General features: G+C 47.4%; 1 protein-coding gene across 3 annotated transcripts in view; it reads right to left on the reverse strand.

The window, feature by feature from the left end:
• Nucleotides 1-22,733, reverse strand: part of Plb1 (phospholipase B1) — a 132,677-nt gene that overhangs the window by 77,749 nt on the left and 32,195 nt on the right. For all 3 annotated transcript variants that reach the window (XM_076942263.1, XM_034514105.2, XM_076942264.1), the window contains 10 exons: nt 20,591-20,637; nt 20,054-20,097; nt 17,926-18,016; nt 17,604-17,655; nt 14,804-14,890; nt 9,500-9,562; nt 8,857-8,936; nt 4,760-4,835; nt 3,815-3,913; nt 2,786-2,842 (listed from right to left, as the gene is read on the reverse strand). In XM_076942263.1, coding sequence (XP_076798378.1) covers nt 2,786-2,842; nt 3,815-3,913; nt 4,760-4,835; nt 8,857-8,936; nt 9,500-9,562; nt 14,804-14,890; nt 17,604-17,655; nt 17,926-18,016; nt 20,054-20,097; nt 20,591-20,637 — 696 coding nt within the window. The remainder of the gene's footprint in view (nt 1-2,785; nt 2,843-3,814; nt 3,914-4,759; nt 4,836-8,856; nt 8,937-9,499; nt 9,563-14,803; nt 14,891-17,603; nt 17,656-17,925; nt 18,017-20,053; nt 20,098-20,590; nt 20,638-22,733) is intronic.

The raw sequence follows: 22,733 nt of genomic DNA on the forward strand, positions 1-22,733 counted from the left end.
GTTCTGCCCAGACACAAAAGCCTCTTCAGCATCATATAGGAGGTGCAAGCTTCAGCCAGGGCTGGGGGTCGGAGACCATGCACCTGAGAGAGATTTCTAGTCCAAGTGTGGACAGATAAAACTGTTGGACACCTCTGCATCTGTGTAGCTCCCAGAGCTCACACCTACTGTCTGAGGGCAGGGAAGGACAATATCGATGTGGCTTGTGCCTAGCCTCACGTGGCTCTGTGGACTGCAGAGATTTCTTTGGATACAGATGAGTACCAGGTATGTAGTCAGGAGATACTCTGGTCCCTGACATCATCTTCTGACCCTATTTCTGCTGCCTTCCTAGGAAAGCTCTCCCCTAAGCCTCTGTATTTGAGAATGTGGCATAGAACATGTACCCCGGGACTGACCATAGTGGTTTGGGGGTAAACTGAGGACACCAAAAAAGGGGCTCCAGCCTTCCCTATGGAGACAGAGCTGAAAGATGTGAAGGGAGCCCGCAGGCACCCGTTGTTTCCCTCTGAGGCTGGCTGAAGGTCATCATAGTCTTGAGACAGAGAGAAAAATGTTACTTACATCAAGAAAGAGGACTGGAGCCAGAACCACTTTCTGACACCCCTCACCTCGCCCTAACCTGTCACATTCCTGATCCTTCACGGCAGATTCAAGCCTGCAGGAGCCTGTGGGTGGGGTCTAGCAGAGTTGTGGGTGGCCTGGTGGTTTGCCAGTGAGGAAACTGGAGGACTAAAACACTTGGGGAACTCCTCTCTCCCTTTCTGGGCTACAAGGAGCCTTTGGGGACTTATTGGAGAACTGTGGGCTTGTGGGTGTCTGGGTAAGTCTAGAGAGAGGCAGGTGACTGCCACTTGGGATGACTGTTAGCCCTTCTCCAGAGTCCTTATGACACTTGCTGTATCCCAGTCACTGGGCCTTAAAGGAGACACCTTCTTCCCACTGGGCGCTGGCTCCTTGTGACCCTTGAGCAGATTAGAAGAAACTGGATCAGAAGCATGGGGCTGTCCCTTGGCTGCCTGATAAAGACAGTTATCACCATTACTGCGGCCAACACTGCAGTTAACAGCAGGATCAAAGGACACAGAAAGGAGCCCAGCCCTGCTGGATCTCTCCAGCTGTTCTCCCTCTCACTTTCCAGGCCTTGTCTGTGCTCTAGGTCCCATTGTCCCCAGTTTCTGGCAGATCAGCCTCCCTCCCTCCTGCCATCTGCTGATACACTCAGCTCATCTTCCTCAAACCCTTCACTCACAAAAGGCCCCTCGCCAAGGATGTCTGCCCTGCTCTCTTCCTATACACCACTTCAAATCCCATCTTCAGAGCCTCTCCTGACCCTGTGGTCAGACACTTGGCTGAGGAGGCATGGTGTGAGTAGAGGTCCAAGGTTTGGCTGAGCTGGCACCATCAACCCCGTCTCCTTAAGAGAACGTGGTTGGAGGACAAGCCCCTACTGGGGAGCCCAAAGTCTGCTCTCCGTCCTTCATGGGAGAAAGGCTAGCAGTGGTTCTCAACCTGTGGGCGGTAGGTGACGCCTTTGGCAAATCTCTATCTCCAAAAACTATTTACATTCCAATTCATAACAGGAACAAAGTTATGAAGTAGCAACAAAAATAATTTTGTGTGTGGGTGGTTTTTCAGAGACAGGGTTTCTCTGTGTAGTCCTGGCTGTCCTAAAACTCACTCTGTAGACTAGGCTGGCCTTGAACTCGCAGAGATACACCCACCTCTGCAGCACTTTAATCCCAAATGCTGGGATTTTAAAGGCATGTGCCACCACCATCTGGCAACAAAAATAATCTCATGGTTGGGGGTCACCACAACATGAGGAACTATGTTAAGGGGTTGCAGCATTAGGAAGGTTGAGAAGCACCAGTAAAGGATTATTCCATCCAAAGGCCTACTCCACCTGCAAGTGTCTTTGTCAGTGAAACCTGATGCCTTTATCAAAGGGCAAAGTGTTTCACACATGGGGTCACTTCCACGGTCCCTAACCTCCCTGCTATGACCTCCACAGGCCACTGTGGGCTAATGTGAAACTCAGTATACTCCACACAGTGAAATATTTCTAATCCAAGGAAGAAGAAAAACCAATTTCTCTTGCTGGGATTGTAAAGCTCAGGTAACAGGAACAGAGGGTGGGGAGGGGGCAGGGAGGGGATAATGACCCAGCACCCTGAAAGAGCATCAAGCTTTGGGGTACCTTCTATCCACTATTAATCCCAGAGGCCCTGGGAAATCTTTGTTGACCTGGGAAAGTCTATCACTGCTACACCCTACGGAGATCAACACATTCTGTGACATAAAGGATGAGATACACTGAATGTGTGGGGTCAGGGGTTTGTGTTTTGTGTTATTTGGAGAGTTGATACCCTGAATTGATGCAGGTATGGAAGGAAGAATCTAATTTGAGTCCAGATCATCATTGAAGACAAAGCTGGCCCTGGGTACCACCCAGGCCTTTAGACCTGCATGGTGCCACCTAATCAAAGAGAGCGGGTAGGAGCTGCCGGGTGGGGATGGGGGTGGGGGAGCCTGTGCCCTGAGATGTGCCCTGAGATGAAAGGAAGAGAGCCAATCACCCAATCTCCTAGGACATGGCTCTGCCTCTGGAGAAGGCAGGATGAAGCCTTCCCCCAGGTCCTGTCATTGGTGGGGGTCAAGCCCTTGGGTAACCTTGGCTAGCATCCCTTGGGTAACCTGCACCTCTTCCTGGGTGCAGTGGCAGCAGCTGTCCCTTTGTGAATCAGCCCACAGGCTGGTGTGAGCCTCTGAGCTCCACACTCACCATGCTATTCCAGATCCTGAGGGCAAGCGTGGCAGGATCCTGTGGCGAGGACCTTTCCTGGAAGAGAAGGGACTCTGTGTCAGCTCCCCGCCCCCAGGATATAATGGCCTCCATACCGACTGACCCACGAGAACAGGGCTGTGACCCATCCAGCTCTGTCCCCTAGCCTTTCCTTAACAGTGAGTTTGTAGGAGTGCTGTCTGGGGTGAGGGGTTGGTGGTCGGGGCTGCAGGACACAGGGTGAGTCTCTGGTTGCTCTGCCTTGTGATGGAGCCTCTAAGCCTGAACTCCGGACAGGAGCAGGTAACAGAGATGTGACCCAGCTGTGGTCTGAATGAGAAAGTGGGGCCCGTGCAGGGAGTCCTTTCCCCCTTATGAGCCATGGCTTTAAACAGCAAGTAAGTCTTGAAGGTAGCACCACGATGCCAACAGATAGGAGCTGGGCGCTGTTCCCAGCTGCAGCCCTGAAGGGGAAAGCTAGAGGTGGTGGCCTTGAAGACCCCACCCTCAGTACGCACAGAGGTGAGAGGTACCCAGGGCTTCCCAACCCCAGGCCCTGAGTTCTCCCCATGTGCTAACTCATGGGATCTCAACATCCACTCTAGATGAATGGAATGCCAGCACAGTCCTCGTTTAGCAGATGTGAGGCCAAGACACAGAGAGGTCAAGCCATTTCCCTGAACTCACACAGTTGGTCCATTCCAGAAGCAGGACTTTAGGGCACACTATCAGCTCTGGGTCCCTGCTCCTTACTTAGGAACTGCCCTGTGCCTCAGAATCTGCCTCATGGGGCTATGGAACCCTGTGAGGGAACTGCAGGGGAAAGGGTGAAAGACTGCTGTGGTATTGTCTCTGAGACTGTACCTCTGGCATTCAGTAAAGTCTGGGGCTTCTGTGGAGGATGGGGGAGGGGAAGGAGGCAGGGGGAGAGGAGGAGTCAGAGTTGGAGGCAGGGGCAGGTATGTGGTGTGGTCCAGATTTCCTCCTATCTGCTATCCAGACGCTTGACACCTCACATAGCTTACTCACCGAGGGTGGTTCTAGCTCAGAGAAGAAAGGCTGGAAAACCACGGCGAAGGACTCACGCTTGTTGAACTTGCTGGAGGCCAGGAGATCTTCCCAGGCTTCCTGAAGGGAGAAGAGAGTGCATGTCGAGAGCCCAAGCCAGCCAGAGTTGTTTAATGCACCAGGACCGCTCAAGTCAGCCACCTCCACACACAGTACACAGTCATGTGCTTGGAAGGGCCTCCTTGCCCTACACCCAGGGTCTATTGATGACTAAAGATGAGTTTTCCCTTGTCTCTGAAGCCGCAGCACCAGGGTGTACCAGACAGAGAGTTGGAGACTCTATCTGGAAACTCAAAAAGTACAAGACAGCCCTGCATGCCAAGGAGGAGTCATGTTCTCCTGGGGGCTGGGTCTGCAACCCTCTCTCCCAGTCTGTGATCTCCAGATTAGACTGTCACACAGCTGCATTTCCAACAATTGCATGAAAATAGTGTTAATGCACGTCAGCAAGGCACTGTATTTTGAGCTGTTCACCAGCTCAAGTGTAAGAAGGGTGGCTTTCACTGAACCCACTACACCCTACTTGGCCTCTTTGGTCAACTTCAGGAGCCATGGCTTGACTCTACACAGGCACCCTCTGGGTGGAAAAAAAACACATGCCTAGCAGTGCCAGCAACAGAGGCAGCAAAAGACATCTCAGAAGTAATGGGCAAAACTTTTCACCAGCCAATGTCAGCGCCATCCTCTCCCCCATCACACATGCTGTGGTGTCTCCCCTATATGATAACTGTATGCATTCAGCACAGGGAGTACTGTCAGGGTACCTCTCACTGGTTCCCAGCAGTCCCGAATTCAGCCAAGTCTTACTGGAGCTAGCTTGGCTCACTGTCTCCCACCATCCTGTTCTCCTCCTTCATACTCCCCGCCCTCAGAGAGCCAGCAGCCCAGGTTCCAAGCAGGACTCACCTTATAGGACCACTGCATGACAGCCTTGGATAACTTGGTTGTCTTCTCTGAGCATTTGCAAACCTCTGGTGCAGGGCTGCAGGTCAGAATGAGCCAAGCATGAGGGATTACACTGGTGGGATAGGGCTATGGGGGTGGGGGGATAGGGGGTGCAGAGAGTTGCTTAGGAAGAAGGAAAGTTGCAGCCTTAGAGGGTGCAAGAGAAGAGAGGCAAATGGTGAGTAGGAAGGTTGGGGGAATGTCTTGTTAGGGTTAGAATCACTGTGATGAAGGCAACTTGGGGAGGAAAGGGTTTATTTGGCTCAACTATTCTGAAACACAGTCCACTGAGGGAAGCCAAGGCAGAAATTCAAGGTGGGAGGGAATGTGGAGGCAGGAGCTGATGCAGAGGCCACAGAGGGGGGCTGCTTACTGGCTTGCACTCATGGCTTGCTCAGCCTGCTTCCTTATAGCACTCAGGAGCGCTATACACTAGCTCAGGGGTGTCAGCATCCATAATGAGCTGGGCCCTCCCCCCACCAATCATTAATTAAGAAAATGCCTTACAGGCTTGCCTGCTTACAGTCCCATTTTATGGAGGCATTTTCTCACTTAGGATTCCCTCCTCTCAGATGATTCTAGCTTGTGTCAAGATGACATAAACCTGGCCAGCACAACTGACCCCTTGTCAACCTGACACACAAACACATCACGACCAAGCCATAACCTTTCCTTTCTTGTTCATCTCTTAGATTTCATATTAATAAATATCACGATATAAAACATATTACAAAGTTAAAAGTCCCGCAGCCTTTACGAGTTCAAACACTTCAAAATTCAGTCTCTTTTTAAAAATATCCAAAATCTCTTTTAAAATATAAAGTTTCCATAAAACTCCAAAATCACTTTAAAAGTTCAAGGTCTCTCAACTGTGGGCTCCTGTAAAATCAAAATAAATTAAAAACTTTCTTACTTCAAGAGGGGAAAAGCAGGGCACAATTACACTCTGAATAAAGAAAAATCACACTCCAACTGTGTAAATCACTCGATGTCCAATGTCTGGGATCCACTCACAATCTTCTGGGCTCCTCCAAAGGGTCTCGGTCACTTCTCCAGTTCTGCCCACTGCAGTACACGTGGATTGTCTCCTAAGCTCAGGCCCACACTGCTGCATGGCCTGCTGTCCTTGGCATCTCCACAATTCTGGGGCCTCTTGCTGCAACTGGGCTGCACGTTCACTGCTAAGCTCTCCTCTCCTACACTCTCTTCAGGGACCTTGCCACACAGTCCCAACCTCACCTGTTTACCATGATCCCTTTATGTGCTCAAAACCAGTACCACCTGGGTGACTCCTACACTATCAAGTTCGGCTGACAGCATGCGTGGGTACAACCTTGGCCACCTCTGGAACCCAGCTTCTGTGTGCTCTCAGGAAACATTTCCCAGAAGATTTCACTTCAACCATGATGGTCTCTTCATAATCACCACTAATTTCTCAGTTCCAATCCAGCATCAATTTTCTCAGCAAAGGGAAGGTTTCACTCCATTTCTGCTCTCCTGTTAACCATGACTGACTCTTCAGCCCCAGCTAACCAGAACCACAGAGGCTTAATTCTAAATATGCAATGACCCCAAGAGAGAGTCAAGTGACTCTCAGACTTCCTTCTGAAATCTCACAAGGCAGACCTCTGTCATCTGTCCTGCCCCCAGGTTCATTCACCAGCCTTTTGAACCCTCAATGGCTTTTCTAGCCCAAAGTTCCAAAGTGATCCCACGATTCCTCCCAAAAACAACATGGTCAGGTCTATCACAGAGATACTCCACAAAGTTGGTACCCATTTCTCTTCAGGTTACTACTGCTGTGATGAGACCCTGTGACTAAAAGCACAGTGGAGAAAAAGGAGAAAAGGAATTTATATGGCTTACATATCCTGAATCACAGTCCACTGAGGGAAGTCAGGGTAGGAACTCAAAAAGGGCAGGAACCTGGAGGCAGGAGCTGATGCAGAGGCCATGGGGGAGTGTAGCTTGCTCCTCATGGCTTGCTCATGAGGCTAAACATGAGTCCTACAGGCTTGTCTGCACCCTGGTCTAACGAAGACATTTTCTCAATTAGGGTTCCTTCCTCTCAGGAGACTCCGGCTTGTCAAGTTGACATAAATGGCCAGCTCAGGGCAGAATGCACCCCATGGAGCTCTTGTCCACTGTTGGGCCCCATTTTGGCCCTGGTTTGGGCCTCGAGGACAAACCCGAGCCTGGCTTTTTTTTTTTTTTTTTTTTTTTTAGACCTGTCTCGGTCACTTCCGTACTGGGGTGACTCAATGAGACCTGTTTGGCCCTGCCTCTGCCCCCCTGTTGCTGATGTAGAGCTTTGCCATTGGCCCTGTCAGTCACCCCATACCCTCTGTCACCCTTCCCCACCCCCTACATCATCTCACCCCACCAAAACCCCTCCTCCCTATGCTCCGAGTTTATATAAGTGAGAGGATGATACATTAAAGTTGAGTTCCTGCTTCGACAAGACTCCCAGCTGGGTGTTTCTTTTGCCATCGACACTCACCATCCTGCTCAGCCCCGGAGAGAGAGAGACTGACCCACAGAATGGGACTGATCTCCTCTCGCCTGGACCTGCCAGCAAGGAGAGCCGACAGTCCACAGGGTCAGGATGTGCTATGAAGATATTCTTCCTTCCCTTCCATGTGCTTCCCATTTGCTCGCCACCCCAGAAACCCACACCCATCCTTACGATCCTGTTCTCCTTCCCCTTCAGAACCCCTCTTTCCTTTCTCAGCTGGCCTTCGTCACATGAACTTCTTCCCCAAAATCAAATACCAGATTCTGAAGCTAAAGCAAAAATCCTTTGAAATTTTTCAGAAAAACACGAGAATCAAGCTATGAGACATTAAAATACAGTGATTTTTTTTTCCTAGTCATTTTCCAGAGTAACACTTCTTATCACTAGAGATGCTTTGCCCGTGTCTCATGTAGGAGGCCAGGCTTGCTTCAAATGAGTTGTATACAGCTTTGCCCTCTGACACCCCCCCCCCCATCTCCTAAGTGCTGAGACTACATGCCTAGTTTTTGTTTTGCTTTGTTTTGTTTTTGGTTTTTTGGGTTTTTTTTTGTTTGTTTTGGTTTTTGGTTTTTGAGACAGGGTTTCTCTGTATAGCCCTGGCTGTCCTGGAACTCACTCTGTAGACCAGGCTGGTCTCAAACTCAGAAATCCGCCTGCCTCTGCCTCCCAAGTGCTGGGATTAAAGGTGTGTGCCATCACTGCCTGGCACTATGCCTAGTTTTATGCAGTGCTGGCGTAACTCCAGTTTGGTCATGCCAGACAAGCACTCTTTCAACTGTGTTTAAATTCTCAAATCATTTGAGGGCGGGGGATGGGGCTCTGGCTCTATCACTAAGTCAACCAAATTAAATATTGCAAGATTCTCACTGATTCTGGTGCTCACTAGTATGTGAGCCAGACAGCTACTGAACTCTCCAGCCTCCAAGCTTGGGTCTCCCCGGGGGGTGGGGGGATCAATGTATGTGGAGAGCCCATGAAATACCTGAAAAGACTCTAGCCAGGCTGAGCATGGCAAACATGGCTTTGGCAAGCCTTGCCCTTCTCCACCATTCCCCTGTCTTGCTAAAAAAAAAACTGTTAGTTTCCATTCCTAAAGCTAGCCCCCCGAGGTCCATTCCCTTTTTCGGCCAATTCCTGAGACCTCCCCCTGAGGCTCACTACCATAGTCCAGCAACCAGATACCTGCTTTGGTTCACCTAATTAAGATGCCCAATTAAAATCAAACACTTCATCCTAACACACGGTTTCCCCTCCTGTGTTTATAACCACCATTTTCCTATGGGCCATGTCTGTCTCCTCTCTATCCAGAGGCAGTCCTTTGTCTTCCAGGACAGATACCCCTCCCCATCTCCCTTGTCCCCTTTCTTTATCCCTCATCCCTGCCCTTTGTCCCTCTGAGGTAAATAATCTCCTTTGTGTTGAGAACATGGTCTTAGAGTGTCTTGACCTACTTCAAGGTCCCTACAGTACATGTGACAACCACATAATAGATGAAAGTCCTACTCTATGTCTGTCTGTCTAACTGTCCCCTGCTCTCTTTTACCTGAAGCCAGTCTCTTGATGCTGAAGATCTAGGGCCAAAACCTCAGAGAGATCCACCAAATTCACAAATGCTCTGGGGACCTAGGAGATGAAGAGACGTAAGTGACAGGAAGAGACACACGCATGTGCCAAGCTGCCATGGCTGCCTCTGGGACTTCTGGAACCCTGTGAGCCTTGTTTGGGAACCACCCTTTGGAGGGTTTGGATGAGGTTGGTCCAACAGTGTCACTCCTTCAGCTATGCATCTTAGAATGCACCTCTTGCCTCTCTCCAGTGGTCAGTGAGGCCCAGATCCTGGGGAAGCACGGTGTATGTGGGAAGGTGAACCACAGCATTGTTCTTGGGCTCTCAGAGACTGCAGCTTCCAGAGAGGCCAGCCTCAGTCAGAAAGCAATGGTGCTTAACTCTTTGAGAGTGCCCAGCCCCCCCACCCCAGGAGCATCCCTTTTCAGAACGAGTGAGAAGATGGAATCCTTCGAGCTTTCCAACCTCAGGGTCTTGTTCTCTTACTCCAGCAAATACCACTGAGAATAAACCAAATCCCACCTCTGCTGCCCTGAGAAGGGTCTCAAGAGCAGACAAAATGATGCTTGCCTCATGCTCCGTGTCCCAAGACCCCAGGGGCTGGGGAGCCATTGCCTTACCTCACGATGCAGGTAGTCCAGTACCCCCCACAGCATCTCCATGTGCCTTGTCAAGTGCCTTTTCTGTGAGAGAAGAAATTGGGTGAACAAGGGCAGTAACAGGGAGGACACAAAGCCCAGGGACCCAGACTCAGACACCCCACAGAGACTATGGCAGATGCTTAACAGAGGCTGTGCTCCCCACAAGTGTAGACTTTCTGAGCTGCTTCGTTTGGGTTTGGGCTTTAGGTCCAGTCTCTGTTTCTATAATCCATCCTCCACTAGGGAGGCGTTGCACATCGGAGAAGCCCGAGGCTGAAATGTGATGAGAGCCACTGTGGTGGCTCTGATGCTCAGGCAAGGGTGAGACACATTCCTTCCCAAGGGCTGAGAGAGCTGTTTTTATGAGAAAATAAATCTGAAGAGGAAACACAATCAACCTGGACTTGGGGACTCAGACAGATCTCAAAACTTCCAAAACAGGACCTGGAGCAGTGGCTTGGTGGGTGAGAGGCATCTGTCACTGAAACCTGGTGACCTGTTTGATCCCAGGATTATTCATTATTCTTGATCTCCTCACATCATGCATGTCTTTCTGTCTCTCTGTCTCTCTGTCTCTCTCTGTCTCTCTGTCTCTCTCTCTGTCTCTCTCTCTCTCTCTCTCTCTGTCTCTCTCTGTCTCTCTCTCTCTCTCTCTCTCACACACACACACACACACACATGCACAATCAACAAGATTTTTAAAAAAAAAAAAAAAAAAAAAAGGGAATGGGCCAGTGAGCTGGCTCCTTGGATAAAGGCAACCCAAGTTCAATTTCCAGGACCCACAAGGTGGAAGGAGAGAAGTGACAGATCCTCTGATCTTCACATGCACACCATGTGCAAACACACACACACACACACACACACACCCCAAAATATAATAAATTTTTTAAAAAATCCAAAATTTCCCCAGAGTACAGGCTAAATATTCCTTATCTGGAGATTTGGAGTCTGTCAGGTGTGGGGAATTTGCATAGATTTTTACCAACTGAGTACTTATTATCTGAAAATCCCAAATCTGAAATGCTCAAAAGTTTTTGGATTTTTGGATTTCTAATCAGAAATCCAAGCTGGGCTGTTTGCCAGATCCCTCCTTCTCCACCCCCATCCCTGGGCAGTAGTTGCCCTGAGTAAGAAAAACAGTCTCGGAAGGACAGTTGCAAGGGCCCCATTACTAGGATGTATAAATCCAACCCCCCAAACCCAGTGCAGCCCCCTCCCCGTCTTAGCAGGTGAGAAAATAAGCTGATGGGGACCTCTAAATTTGACCCCTGGTTATCATTTCAATGTGAAAAATAAAATGTACAAGAAGACAAACACCTCAGTTGGCTGCAGACTAGCTGTCCCCTGCAGCAATGTGGCTCAGACAGCAAGACAAGGCAGGGCAAGAAGCTGTGCTATTACCTGAGGGGACAGGGGCAGGCACTCTAGAGGCAGCTGCCAATCATCAGATGAGGGTTGTGGGGAGGGCCACGCCCCATCCACAGTCTAGAAGAAGTGCCCATGTCTGTTTCTCCTCTGCTCCTGCTTTGCTAAGACGCTGGCCTCCCAGCCCATCTGTTGGCAATGGCCAGTGATAAGACTCTGTCTGGATTCTTCTGAGCAACACACTTTTCTTCCTAAGGAGCCGCAGGACGTGGGTCTCTGCAACTCATCTGGGGGCATTCGTTCAGGGCATCCATCCTCTCTGGGGGCCCTGGAAGAGCATGGTCCTTTCACTCCCGAGTGAGATCTTGCTTTAGAAACCTCTGGGCCAAGGGTTTATCTTTAGACATTTGGGGAATCTAAGTCTCATCCAGCCACCACAGGTGTAGAATGGTTGTCACGTGGCTCAGCAACTACCCTGTGTCCAAATGGAAGACATTATATACCTATAATGACTGTCATAGACATTTGTCTTCAGACTGCTTTTATCATGATTCAGTATGTTATGTGCCTCCCACGGCAGTCCAGTGCATGCATCCAGGACAAGAGCTGCAGAGCAAGTCCAGTGCATGCATCCAGGACAAGAGCTGCAGAGCAAGTCCAGTGCATGCATCCAGGACAAGAGCTGCAGAGCAAGTCCAGTGCATGCATCCAGGACAAGAGATGCAGAGCAAGTCCAGTGCATGCATCCAGGACAAGAGCTGCAGAGCAAGTCCAGTGCATGCATCCAGGACAAAGAAAGCAAAGCGCTCTTGAGTCCACAGCCCCCCTCATCCATGCAATGAACTAGAGTATTTAATCTCCTACCTCATTCCCTTCTCCCTTTATTTTACATTTTTTGTTGCATCCTTTCTGACTTATTTGTGGACACTCACGAATGTCCTGGCACCCATGACCTAAAAACTTAGAAAAACAATTCTATGTGTTTAAAATTGTGAACAATTTGAAAGAGATAAATGGCTGTTGGTAGGCCAGTGGATAGTGCATGCATGTGTAAATGCATGCTTGAAATGAGAGGTGGTCAAGCCACACCTTGGAGCCGATCACTCAGCAAGAATCCATCTAGCCTGCAGGTACCAACATGGCAAGGTCTTGAAAATACATGGTGGGTGAAAAGTGCACCCAGCACCCCTATATGGGAACGTCACAGTGGATTGTGATCAGTGGTGATATGCATACTGAATACATCTTAATGAAAAGAAAGAATATTAAAGATAAAAACAAGACTTGTGTATTACTTGTGGAACTAAAAATTAATAAAAAACCAAGTCACATAAGTGGGACACATGTACTTAGAATGCATCATGAACTCAATAATGTTTGAAGGGACAAATGCATTAAAGGCAAAAAAAAAAAAAAACAATCATGTAAGACTGCTTAGCTGCAAGCTAGAGTGCAGAGAAGAGATTAGGAATGAGTGACTGCGCTCTCACACATGGAAAAGCAATCGAATGCCATTCTGAACAAACTCACCACAGATACGATAGCACGTGCTTGAGTCTACACATAAGAGGGCAGATTTACATATATGCTTGGTAATGTGTGAGTGGCTGAAGAAGATACAGGGGTATATGGCAGTGTGTAAACACATGCTTTGAATATGTCAATGCACGGATGCATAATTTACGAGTTAACGTTAATATGCATAATGACCCTAGAGAGAACAAACAGCATGTAAATTTCGCTTGGCCCTAGTGAACAGAAGCTGTCTTAGTCTGTACACAACACACTCAGGAGATCTGCAGGAACAGTGGGCAGTGAGAACTGGCCAGGGAAGGGAGGTTTTTAACCACAATTCTTCTGGAGTCCTATGGCACAAAGGAAAGGGAGCTTTAATAGTGGCCCAGGGATGAGTGAAAGCATGCAGCATTTGAAAGAAGGCAAAACATGGCAGAGGAGAGGCACAAAAAGAAACTTAGCCATGGCTGAGCCACGGCCTGACAGAGGTCCTGAGGGAGCAGTAGACAAGTTGACAGAGACAGGTTAGTGGCAGCTGGACTTTAGGCTCACAAAGAAGAGTGTGTATGTCACTCATAATACCACAGCCTATACTCCCCAGCTATCCCGTACACTTCCAGCTGACTGGAGCTGGTCTTTGATAAACACTGAAGTCACAATCTGCGATATAATTATCTACACTTATATTAGATGAAGTCACTTGTTTTGCACCCAGGAACGCCGATGAGCCTCAACAATAAGACCCACAGGTTTGCCTTTGGTAAATGCAAGCCTTTCCACCCAAGCTGGGACTCGGGGATAGGGGGAGGACACAGTGTATGTGTCCTACACTGGTTAGTGTGAGGTGAGTGTATGAATTGTACACTAGTTAGTGTGAGGTGAGTGTATGCATCCTACACCAGCCCACAAACTCACTGCTTGCATGAAGGCAGAACTGAGAAAGGCAAAACAATTCTTAGCTAACTAGTAGCTAACTAGTAGCTAACTAGCAGGCTGGTTCTCTTCAGATGCAGGATGACCATTGACTCAGTTTCCCTAGACCCTGATTTCTTTTCCCAATACAAGAGACTGGAGAGTATAAAAATCCGTAGTAGGATCATATTAAATGTAAAAGCTCCTGAGCAACAAAGGAAACAATATCTAGGTGAATCCAGGACCTAGAAGTAAGAAAAAAAATCTGTTCATTTTCCAGGAGGTTAATATTCACAATACATAAGGGATTAAAAAGTTAAACACCAAAAACCAAATTGTCTATCAACAAACAGCCAGGTGCCTTGGATACAGCTCTCGAGAGATTTATAAATGGCCAATAAATCCCTGACAAAGTAATCAATGTCATGAGTCAACACAGAAGTACAAATCAAAATCACACTGATAATCGATCACAGCCCACTCAGAAGACTCTCATCAAACAAGCATCAAGAGCTGCAGGGGTGAGGGGAAAGGTGCTCCTTACATAGCAGGGGTGAGGGGAAAGGTGCTCCTTACATAGCACTGGTGGCGGTGTGAATTAGTGAATTACTGAACTACTGAAAAATCAGTAGAGAGGTCTCATGACACTGTTAGGAAATCAGCCTGGATGCTCACTACAAATGAATGGATAAAGACAATGTGGTATGTCTACACAGTGGAGTATTATACACCCATAAAGAAGGATGAAATTGAGTCATTTGCAGGAAAGTAGATGACCTGAAGATCATCAGATAAACCAGACCCAGAGATACAAACATACATTTTTTTCTCCTACGTAGAGTCTAGATTTTTTTTTAAAGGCATGAAAGTAGAAGGGGACCTATTTGGCAAGAAAGGATGGAGAAAGCAGAAAGAAGGAGAGAGGGTAATGGGTGTGTATGGAGGTAGATGATAGAACATTATATACATGTATGACCGGGAGGGGGCAGCGATTGGGAAGTAAAAATAAATAAATAAATAAATAAATAAATAAGGCAGAAAAATCCCACAAGACCTATTATTTCAAACAATGAATATAACATTAGATTTTCTTTTAAAATCTAAAATACAGAATTTAAAAGCGTTCTTGGCTCTTGTGACAGTGACAAATGTGCAGCTTTGAGACACACAACAGTATTTTATCCCACAGGAATCGTAACACACCAAAACGGTTAAGATGGTCAATCTTACGTTCTGTGCATGCTATCACACTAAAATACTGGAGGAAAAAGAAGCAGCTAGATGTTATCATTTTTCGTTTGTTTTCTTGAGAATCTGTGCACCCATCTATCCATTCATCTGTCCATCTACATGTCTGTCCATCTATTCACTAATCCACCTGTTTTAGTTCTGAAACAGGAGGCCTCATCCCCAACTCTGTAGACGATGCTCAGACAGGGTTAGCCCCTCCTCCACACCAGCACCTCAGCCTCCCCACCTGCAGCTTACCTGCTGTGCAGAGGGACACAGGTGACACTGGCTTGTGTTACTGAAGAACACGGTGATGAGTTTCCAGTCCTTCTCAAAGTCAAGTTGCTGCAGCGTAACAACAGAGACATAAGAGCTTGGACCAGAAGTCTGTCTGTCGGTGTTTCTCAATCTCACACCCACTACCTTAAGTCACTGTCAGGGCTGCTTTGTTAATCTCAAGTATCTGATCCTCCTGCCTCTGCCCCCTGAGTACTAGGATTATAGGCGTGAGTCTATTGGCTTAGTGGCTTTCTTTCTTTCTTTCTTTCTTTCTTTCTTTCTTTCTTTCTTTCTTTCTTTCTTTCTTTCTGTCTTCTCCCTTTCTTTCTTTCTTTCTTTCTTTCTTTCTTTCTTTCTTTCTTTCTGTCTTCTCCCTTTCTTTCTTTCTTTCTTTCTTTCTTTCTCCTTTTTTTGGGAAGGGGGAGTTTAGAATTATTTATTTATTGTGTGTATGTGAGCACACTGTAGCTGTCTTCAGACACACCAGAAGAGGGCATCAGATCCCATTACAGATGGTTGTGAGCCACCATGTGGTTGTTGGGAATTGAACTCAGGATCTCTGGAAGAGCAGCCAATGCTCTTTAACCACTGAGCCATCTTTCCAGATCTCTTTCTTTCTTCCTTTCTTCCTTCCTTCCTTTCTTCCTTCCTTCCTTCCTTTCTTTCTTTCTTTCTTTTTTTTTGTCAGAAGTAGTACTTGGTAGTCTAACATGGAACAACTGTTCTATAAGGCAATTTGAACCTTGTTGTATTAAGGGACATACCTTGATTAAAAAAAAAAAAAAAGTCTTTTACAATGTCAAATTGAACCTAAAGTCTTGTGTATGCTAAGTAATCTGCCACCAAGTTACACCTACATTCTTTTCATGTTGACAAATTAAAACTTTTAAAATCTTCACAAAATTTCCCAGGCTAGTCTTAAACTCACTCTGTAACCCAACAGGCTTTGAACTTGTCCTCCTCCTGCCTCCATCTATCAAGTAGCTGTGTTTACAGGCCTGTACCACCAGGCCCAACTCTTGAAGGATATTTTAAGGGAAGGAGAGCTATCCAAGGTTCAGCTACAATGACGCCTTGTCCATAGGAATAGGGACCAGCAACCAGCACACACACCTGAAGTCGTGTATCCCTGTGTAAGCTACGCTACACTCATGTAATCGAAGGCACTACGTGGTTGTTAAAATAAAAATGGAAACCGTGACTAGCATCACCAGAAAAAAATGAGAAAAGTTGATTACAGAAGGCATACATATCCTGTAACACCCCGTTTTACACAGATAAACATACTTAGAAAAAAAAGTGGAGAAGAATATGTACAAAATCATTACTAGTATTATCTTTAGGTATTAGGCTTAAGGATGGGTTTAATATTGCATTTGCTTTCTGATTTTTCTATAGTGAACAGACTGCACGCATAACAAAACAAACTTGTTTTCCGAGGCAGGGAAACGCCTTGTGTTGCCAGGGAACGCTATGAATTCTGATCTTTAGCATTTAGCTCTAACTGATTGCTTGAACTTGGCCTTGTCACATGACTTCTTGGAATTTTAGTTTCTTCATCTTTAAAATTACAGGGTTAGGTTCAAGACTGCCCAGTCATTATACAGAACAATTGCACTCTCGTTATCACTATGTTAGCCCAGCACCCATTGCCAGAGAGACTGCATTTGTTTTGTTTGTTCGTTCGTTTGTTTTTGGAGACAAAATCTAACTCTGCGCTCCAGGCTGGCACCAAATTGACGAAGATGTGCATCCTTAGCCTCCTGAGTGCTGGGATTAAGCTGTAAGTCACCATCCCTGGCTTTGACGGGATTTAGAATCACCTAGGAGACACACTTCTCTAAGGGCAGCTCTAGAGAGGTTTGAGGGAAGAGCCACCATAAACACGGCTAGCACCATCCCATGGTCTACAGGCTTAGATCGAATAAGAGGAAAGAGGAGAAGCCAGAGGGTACCAGCATTTTCCCTCTTTGCCTTCTGACTGAGAGAAAGACACAATGTAACCAGATGTCTCATGCCCCGACTGCTATGCCTTCTCCACCATGGTGGACTGTACCCCACACACCATGAACCAAAATAAATTCTCCCACCCTGAGTTGTTTCTTGTCAGGTAATTTGTTCTCTCTGTGTGTGTGCATGTGCATGTGTTTGTAGGTATCTCCCTCAACCACTCGCTATTTTTCTGAGACAGTGTCTCTTGCTGGTCAGCATGACCCAGGGATCCTCCTGTCTCCTCCCTCTTCAGCGTTGGGGCTACAGGCACATACCATTCTGCCTAGTTATTATGTGGGTGCTAGGAATTGAACATGGGTTCTCCTGGTTGCATAACAAGCATTTTCTTCTGACAGAGCCATTTCCCCAGCATGGTGGTGATTACTGATGATAGCAGTCTTGCTTCAATGACAACGATAGCTACTGGCTTTTACTGAGCTTCGACTGTACCTTACACATCAATCAGTGGAATAAGTGGAAAGTCCAGGTCATATGCAAACCAGTCTCTCTCTAGAACCCAACCACCTCTCTATGGAAAGGTCATTTAGTCCACCCGCTGAGCTTCTGCAGTTCTACACAGGAAGCCATCCTAAATAAAGCATTCTCAATAGAACCAGTCACTCTTATCTCCAAAGGAACCTTCAGAGTATTACAGTGGAAGGGGTGTTTCCTCAGAAGCCAGGACACATTGCTGTGCACCAGGGCCGTCAGCACTCTGTATCTTGGGGTCATTGTCTTGCAGTAAACCCGGACAGCCTGCCCACACCGGAGTTCGCAAGCCTCTTACCGGGTTGTCCTTCAGACGTCCCACCAACTCTTTAGCTTGAATCCACAAGTCTCTGGAGGAGTGGAAAGCACAATCAAGAAAGTCATATTTTTGAAGGCCAGGAAGCTGATGCTTTTACCCTCAGCACAGCTGGCTTCTGAGAGGCAGACTTGACCTAACTCTTTAAGCCAACTGAAATCAGCAGGGGGAAGGTATGTGGGCAGTGACTTAATGAAGAGTTCTATTTTAACGCTGTCTGATGGTTGTCAGTCCCCTCAAGTCCCTACACACCCAAGGCCAGCAAGAGTGCACACCCCCAGAGGGGGAGAAGAAGCATACTTACTCAGCAGTAGTATGAGCTGCAGTACCCTTCCCGGGAGAACACGCGGGCATCAGGACAGAAGGATTGAAATGTCTGACGATATCTGAAAGGGCTACAGAGAAAGCCAGGGGTCACCTCAAAAGATAAATGACTCCCTAGGGTGACCAGACAGCCTTGCTGCCTCCATTGCAAGGCTTAACCTCCACACCATGCTGTCAGGTCATCCCCCCACCCACCCAGGCGGACCCTGAAAAGCAAAAGGAGCTAAATTGAGCATCTGCCTAGGTGGGCCAGGCCCAAGGTCGACTGCTCTCCAGGCAGACTCTCATTTACTCCTGAGGGAACTGAGATGGAGACATCAAGCAAGCCGTGTCAGGTCCCCCAGTTGACAGAAACGACTGGGATTAGAACCAGAATTCAGGGCTGCCTTCCTGTCGTCTCCCTTGCTCCCCGTGAGTGACAGCAGGGCGGGAAAGCTCCGGGGAACACGTAGAGAACATGTCGCCTAGCTGACAGCCAGAAGACTGCTAAAAATAGGGCTGTCAGGAAGGTTTAAGTTGTGTCTTGCTCCTCAGAGAGGACAGGGTGGGGCAGGGAGGGTGGGCTGCAGAAAGAAATGCCTCTTCCTTCCTCTTCCTTTTGCGGCTCCTCAAGGAGCCCCAGGGTTTATGGAAGCATGATCCAGAGGGCTTCTGGAGAATTCTCTATGGGGGTACACACCTGCAGATAACAGGTAGGGAGAGGAAGGAAAGCTGGGCTGGAGGTCATGGGACTGGTTGCTTGGCTTCATGACACAGGTGGTCACCTAACTCACACAATTCAGGGTTGCCATCCTGACCCCACGCACATGACCCAGGTTTTCTCATCTGTGACAAGCTTGCAGGATCTCAGGCCCGAGGGTGGGAAATGCAGAGCTTTGGACTCAGTTTAACATTGTAAGAATGACCTGTATGTGTGCATGTATGCATGTATGCATGTGTGCATGTATGCATGTATGCATGTGGGGAGCACTTCATCCCTCATGTGAGAATTCTTGCTAAAGGCTGGTGAGAATACACATATACTAAGTCGTGGTAGGAAGTCATTGGAAGAACTACTTTCCAAAGTAAAAGTGATCAAACTTTCCCATAAAACTTTGTCTATCAATTTGTCTCATCTGCTGGGGTCTTGGTCTATGGTTGCTTAGTCTTGGGGTTCCCTGATTGTAGGGACAGAACAAAAGGCAAAGTACAAGGAGATAGATGCCCTGTGTTTCCAGGGACTCTGCTACTAACTGAATGTACAACTCTGGGAAAAAGTCTGTTTATCTATTTTCAGCATTCAGCTTTTCCATTTGCAAAATGGCCTCATAGATGGAAAGGGTGTGGCTGATGTGGAGGTCACTAGAGCTCTCTAAAACTCGGGTCAGAGGGTGGAAGAGCTGAGCCTGGGTCAACCTCATCATACTTAATGGGTCTGGACATCCCTGGACCACTTTCTCTGCAGAACTCCTGCCTCGGCTGTCAGTAACAGCTGCCAGCCATTATGTGTTCCTCCCTACTCAGGGCAACCTCAGCTTTAGAAGTCCTGATGCCGAGGGCTTCAGGGGCAAGTTCTACCCTCCCCATCACCTCCGCTGCCCTATGCCCAGTTGGGATTCCTGACTGTGAATAGACATGGTGGCTGCTCCTGTATGACTACTTCAGAGGTGGATTCATGGTGTTTACCTGAGAAAAATGACCCGGATTCTTCCTCCTGCCCAAGAGGAAGACCCAAGCCTAATTTTCCATTTATTTGTAAAATAAAACCTTATTCTATAATCTGTCTCTCTCTCTCTCTCTCTCTCTCTCTCTCTCTCTCTCTCTCTCTCTCTCTCTCACTTGCCATAAAAACATATTCTGGGCTCTGGGAAGTGAAGTGAAGAAAGTGAAAGGCTTTGGTCCAGTCCCCCCAGTTCCCCTTACCCTGTACATTTCTCATACTTTCTATTCAGGACATGTGACCTTCTGTCCCCTGGCTCTCTTTTCTCTCTCCCTAGAATGTCTTCCCCTCTTCCCAGGCACTAGTAATGTAATGAAGCAATAAAGTGCATCTTTTTTATTAACAAAACATCTGCTGTGTCTCAGGGGCGGGGGACAGTTTGGAGTCTGGCTGGAACCCCAAGACTCACCTGTCATGATTGCCATGCACACACTCTGTGGTTCCTGCTTGACGCTGTAAGAAGTGAGCACACAGGATCAGACTATGTTTGTCGCCCACAGGAGCCCTTTCCTTGGCCATCGTAGGCCACTTCCTAACAAGCATTGGCCTATCCTTGCTCTGGGGGTAGTGAAGGACAAACAGATCCCTCTGGGTCCTCTTCCCAAGCTCTCTAGTTCTGCCCAAAGCTGAAGAGGACACTTGAGTCCAGTGTAAAATGACTCTGGTCCAAACCCTACATGATCCCCACAAGAGCCTTGTGACAGTCACAGGAATTCCATTTTTCTGGTCTTTCCCACTCTTCTCTCATTCACCCAGAGGAGGCACAGGAGTCATGGGTTCTGGGAGGATGTGGGGAGGCAGGAAGTGGTTCTGGTCACTGTTGTCCCCCAACCCTTAAGCAAAGACTTTGAACTCTCTGGTCCTTGGTGTCCCTCATCAATCAAGCAAGGATTTAGAGAAAAGCATGTGCAGTGTGTCACTGCTAGCTGTGTTCCAGGATGGGTACCTTTGAGGTTTCTCCATGTTGACCATGCCAGAGCCGGGGGCTGGAGGCTGAAAGAGATAGATACTTGGTGTGAGTAATTTAGCCAGGGGAAGCCAGCACAATGCAGGGAGTCCATAGGAAGACCAAGTCCACCTTGCTCACTTTATGAGGAGGAAGGCACACCCTGCTCCCCTACAGCTTGTCTGTCAGACCTTCATATCAGATTGGCTGACAGTTTCCTCAGGGCATAGATTTAAACATAATGTAAGTCACAGTATATTCTACATAGAATCAAAAGATTGATCTATAAAGTAAAACCCTCTACGGTCTAAGGGTAACTGTTCTTCCTTTGGCTAGAATGTAAGAGCCATTGCAGGCAGCTGCTCCCATCTGTTTGCAGTTGGCTGTATTTCTTTGACCTCATTCAGTGCCTGGCATGTTGCAAGCACTCGGTGAATGTTGAACAAATAGGTATTTTTCTTAACAAATAAATTTGGTTTCCCCTTGATGAAATACTGAATAATGCAGATTACTCCTTGTTGGTAATCACAGTGCAGAAAGGAAGATAATTTCAATCTATCCCAGGGAGACTTGGAGCTGTGGCCAAGTCATTGAAAACACCCACAAATATTAGTTCTTATTAGTATTTTCATGGTTTTTTAAACACACAAACATACACAAAGTTTAGATCTGTTTAAGATTAGATCTGTCAAGTTTACTAGAAGGTAACTACTGGTAACTAGAAAGTGGCTAGTTGGTAACTAGAAGGTGGTTAGACGGTAACTAGAAGGCAACAGGAATAGTGGCAACATGTAAATAGTTATGTCCTCACTGTCCTAGTCCAGGGTGCTTTAAGGAGCACAGCTATCCTAGCCACCAGCTCCAACCTGGCCAGCCCACGGAACTGGGTCATTATGTTAAAGCTCTCTGGGGAGCATAGGCTGACCATAAAATTCCTCTCCCTGGGGGCTAAGTCTCTTATTTGTCAGTTAGAGGAACTTCAGAAGGTCAATCTTCCAGGAAAAAGTAACAAGTTGAACAAAAATTACTAGGGGTTGTGACAGGGAGCTGTGGGTAAGGCAGTTGAGGGAGTGGATGTCTTTGGTTCTGCAAGTTAGACAGTTTGGTTCAGATCAAAGGGGACACTGTCTGACAGCTTGAGTGTGTGGTTGCCTGAGTGGCAGGGGACCTATGGCTGTGAGATCTTATAGTTCAGATACTGGAAACACAAATGTTTGAAACCTCCTGGCTTCAGTGTTGGTGACTGATTGAACTAAAGACATACAGTACTTTAGGACCACAAATTTGTTTCTTCTGTAATTGGCTGATGGACAGCATGTCTTGCCCCCACAGGAGAGGTAGTGGTCAAGAGAAGGAAGGAAGAGAGAATAAGGCAGGCCAGGAGACGGGCAAGCTCATCCGGTAGGTCTCAGAAGCTGTGAGAATGGCCAGTGTTCGTGAATGGATCTTTTCATTCTTTTTCACCCTGTACATCTGAAGTTTTCTTATATGGAATATATAATTGCGGAGACTATTGAAAATAAATTTTGTAAATATTTGCATCTCTTATTTCAAAATGTTTGAGAGAGAACACAAATCTAAAACAACTAACTAGTTTTAAAATAAGTGAACATGTCTTCATTTCAGAGACTCCAGAAACTCAACCAGAGAGTCTCCCCAGGAAGTGGGCTTCAGTGTGTTCAGCACAGGCTTAGCAGAGGCTAGCTGTCATCTGGCACGGGAGATCACTGCTCTCTGCTTCCCATTCCCTGCTTTGACATGTTTCCTGTGGTGAGCTTCCTCTACCCCATCAACACAGTCACAAGGGAAAGCACCGCTGGCCAGATGCCAGGCACTGAGGCTATTTCCTAAAGTCAAACCTGTATCTCCACTACATCTCTACCCCCTTCTACGGCCTCAGTCATTTCCCCAGTTCATGTCATTCACAGCCGCTCGATGACTAGAGGAGGTTCTGGATCTGGCAGTTCTCACATACTGCTCAAGCAGAGGTGGTATTCATAAATATGGCAGGGCGAGCATCCCAGGCAGGTTCCAAACAGGCCAGTTATTCAAGAGGAGTGGGGGCAGAGACTTGGGAATCTCAGGAGCTCTGGGTGGCCCTGTCCTGCCAAAGCTGAGTGGGTTGAGCCAGGCCTAGAGGGAG

Source organism: Arvicanthis niloticus, chromosome 11 (genome assembly GCF_011762505.2).
Source record: "Arvicanthis niloticus isolate mArvNil1 chromosome 11, mArvNil1.pat.X, whole genome shotgun sequence".
Taxonomy (NCBI): domain Eukaryota; kingdom Metazoa; phylum Chordata; class Mammalia; order Rodentia; family Muridae; genus Arvicanthis; species Arvicanthis niloticus.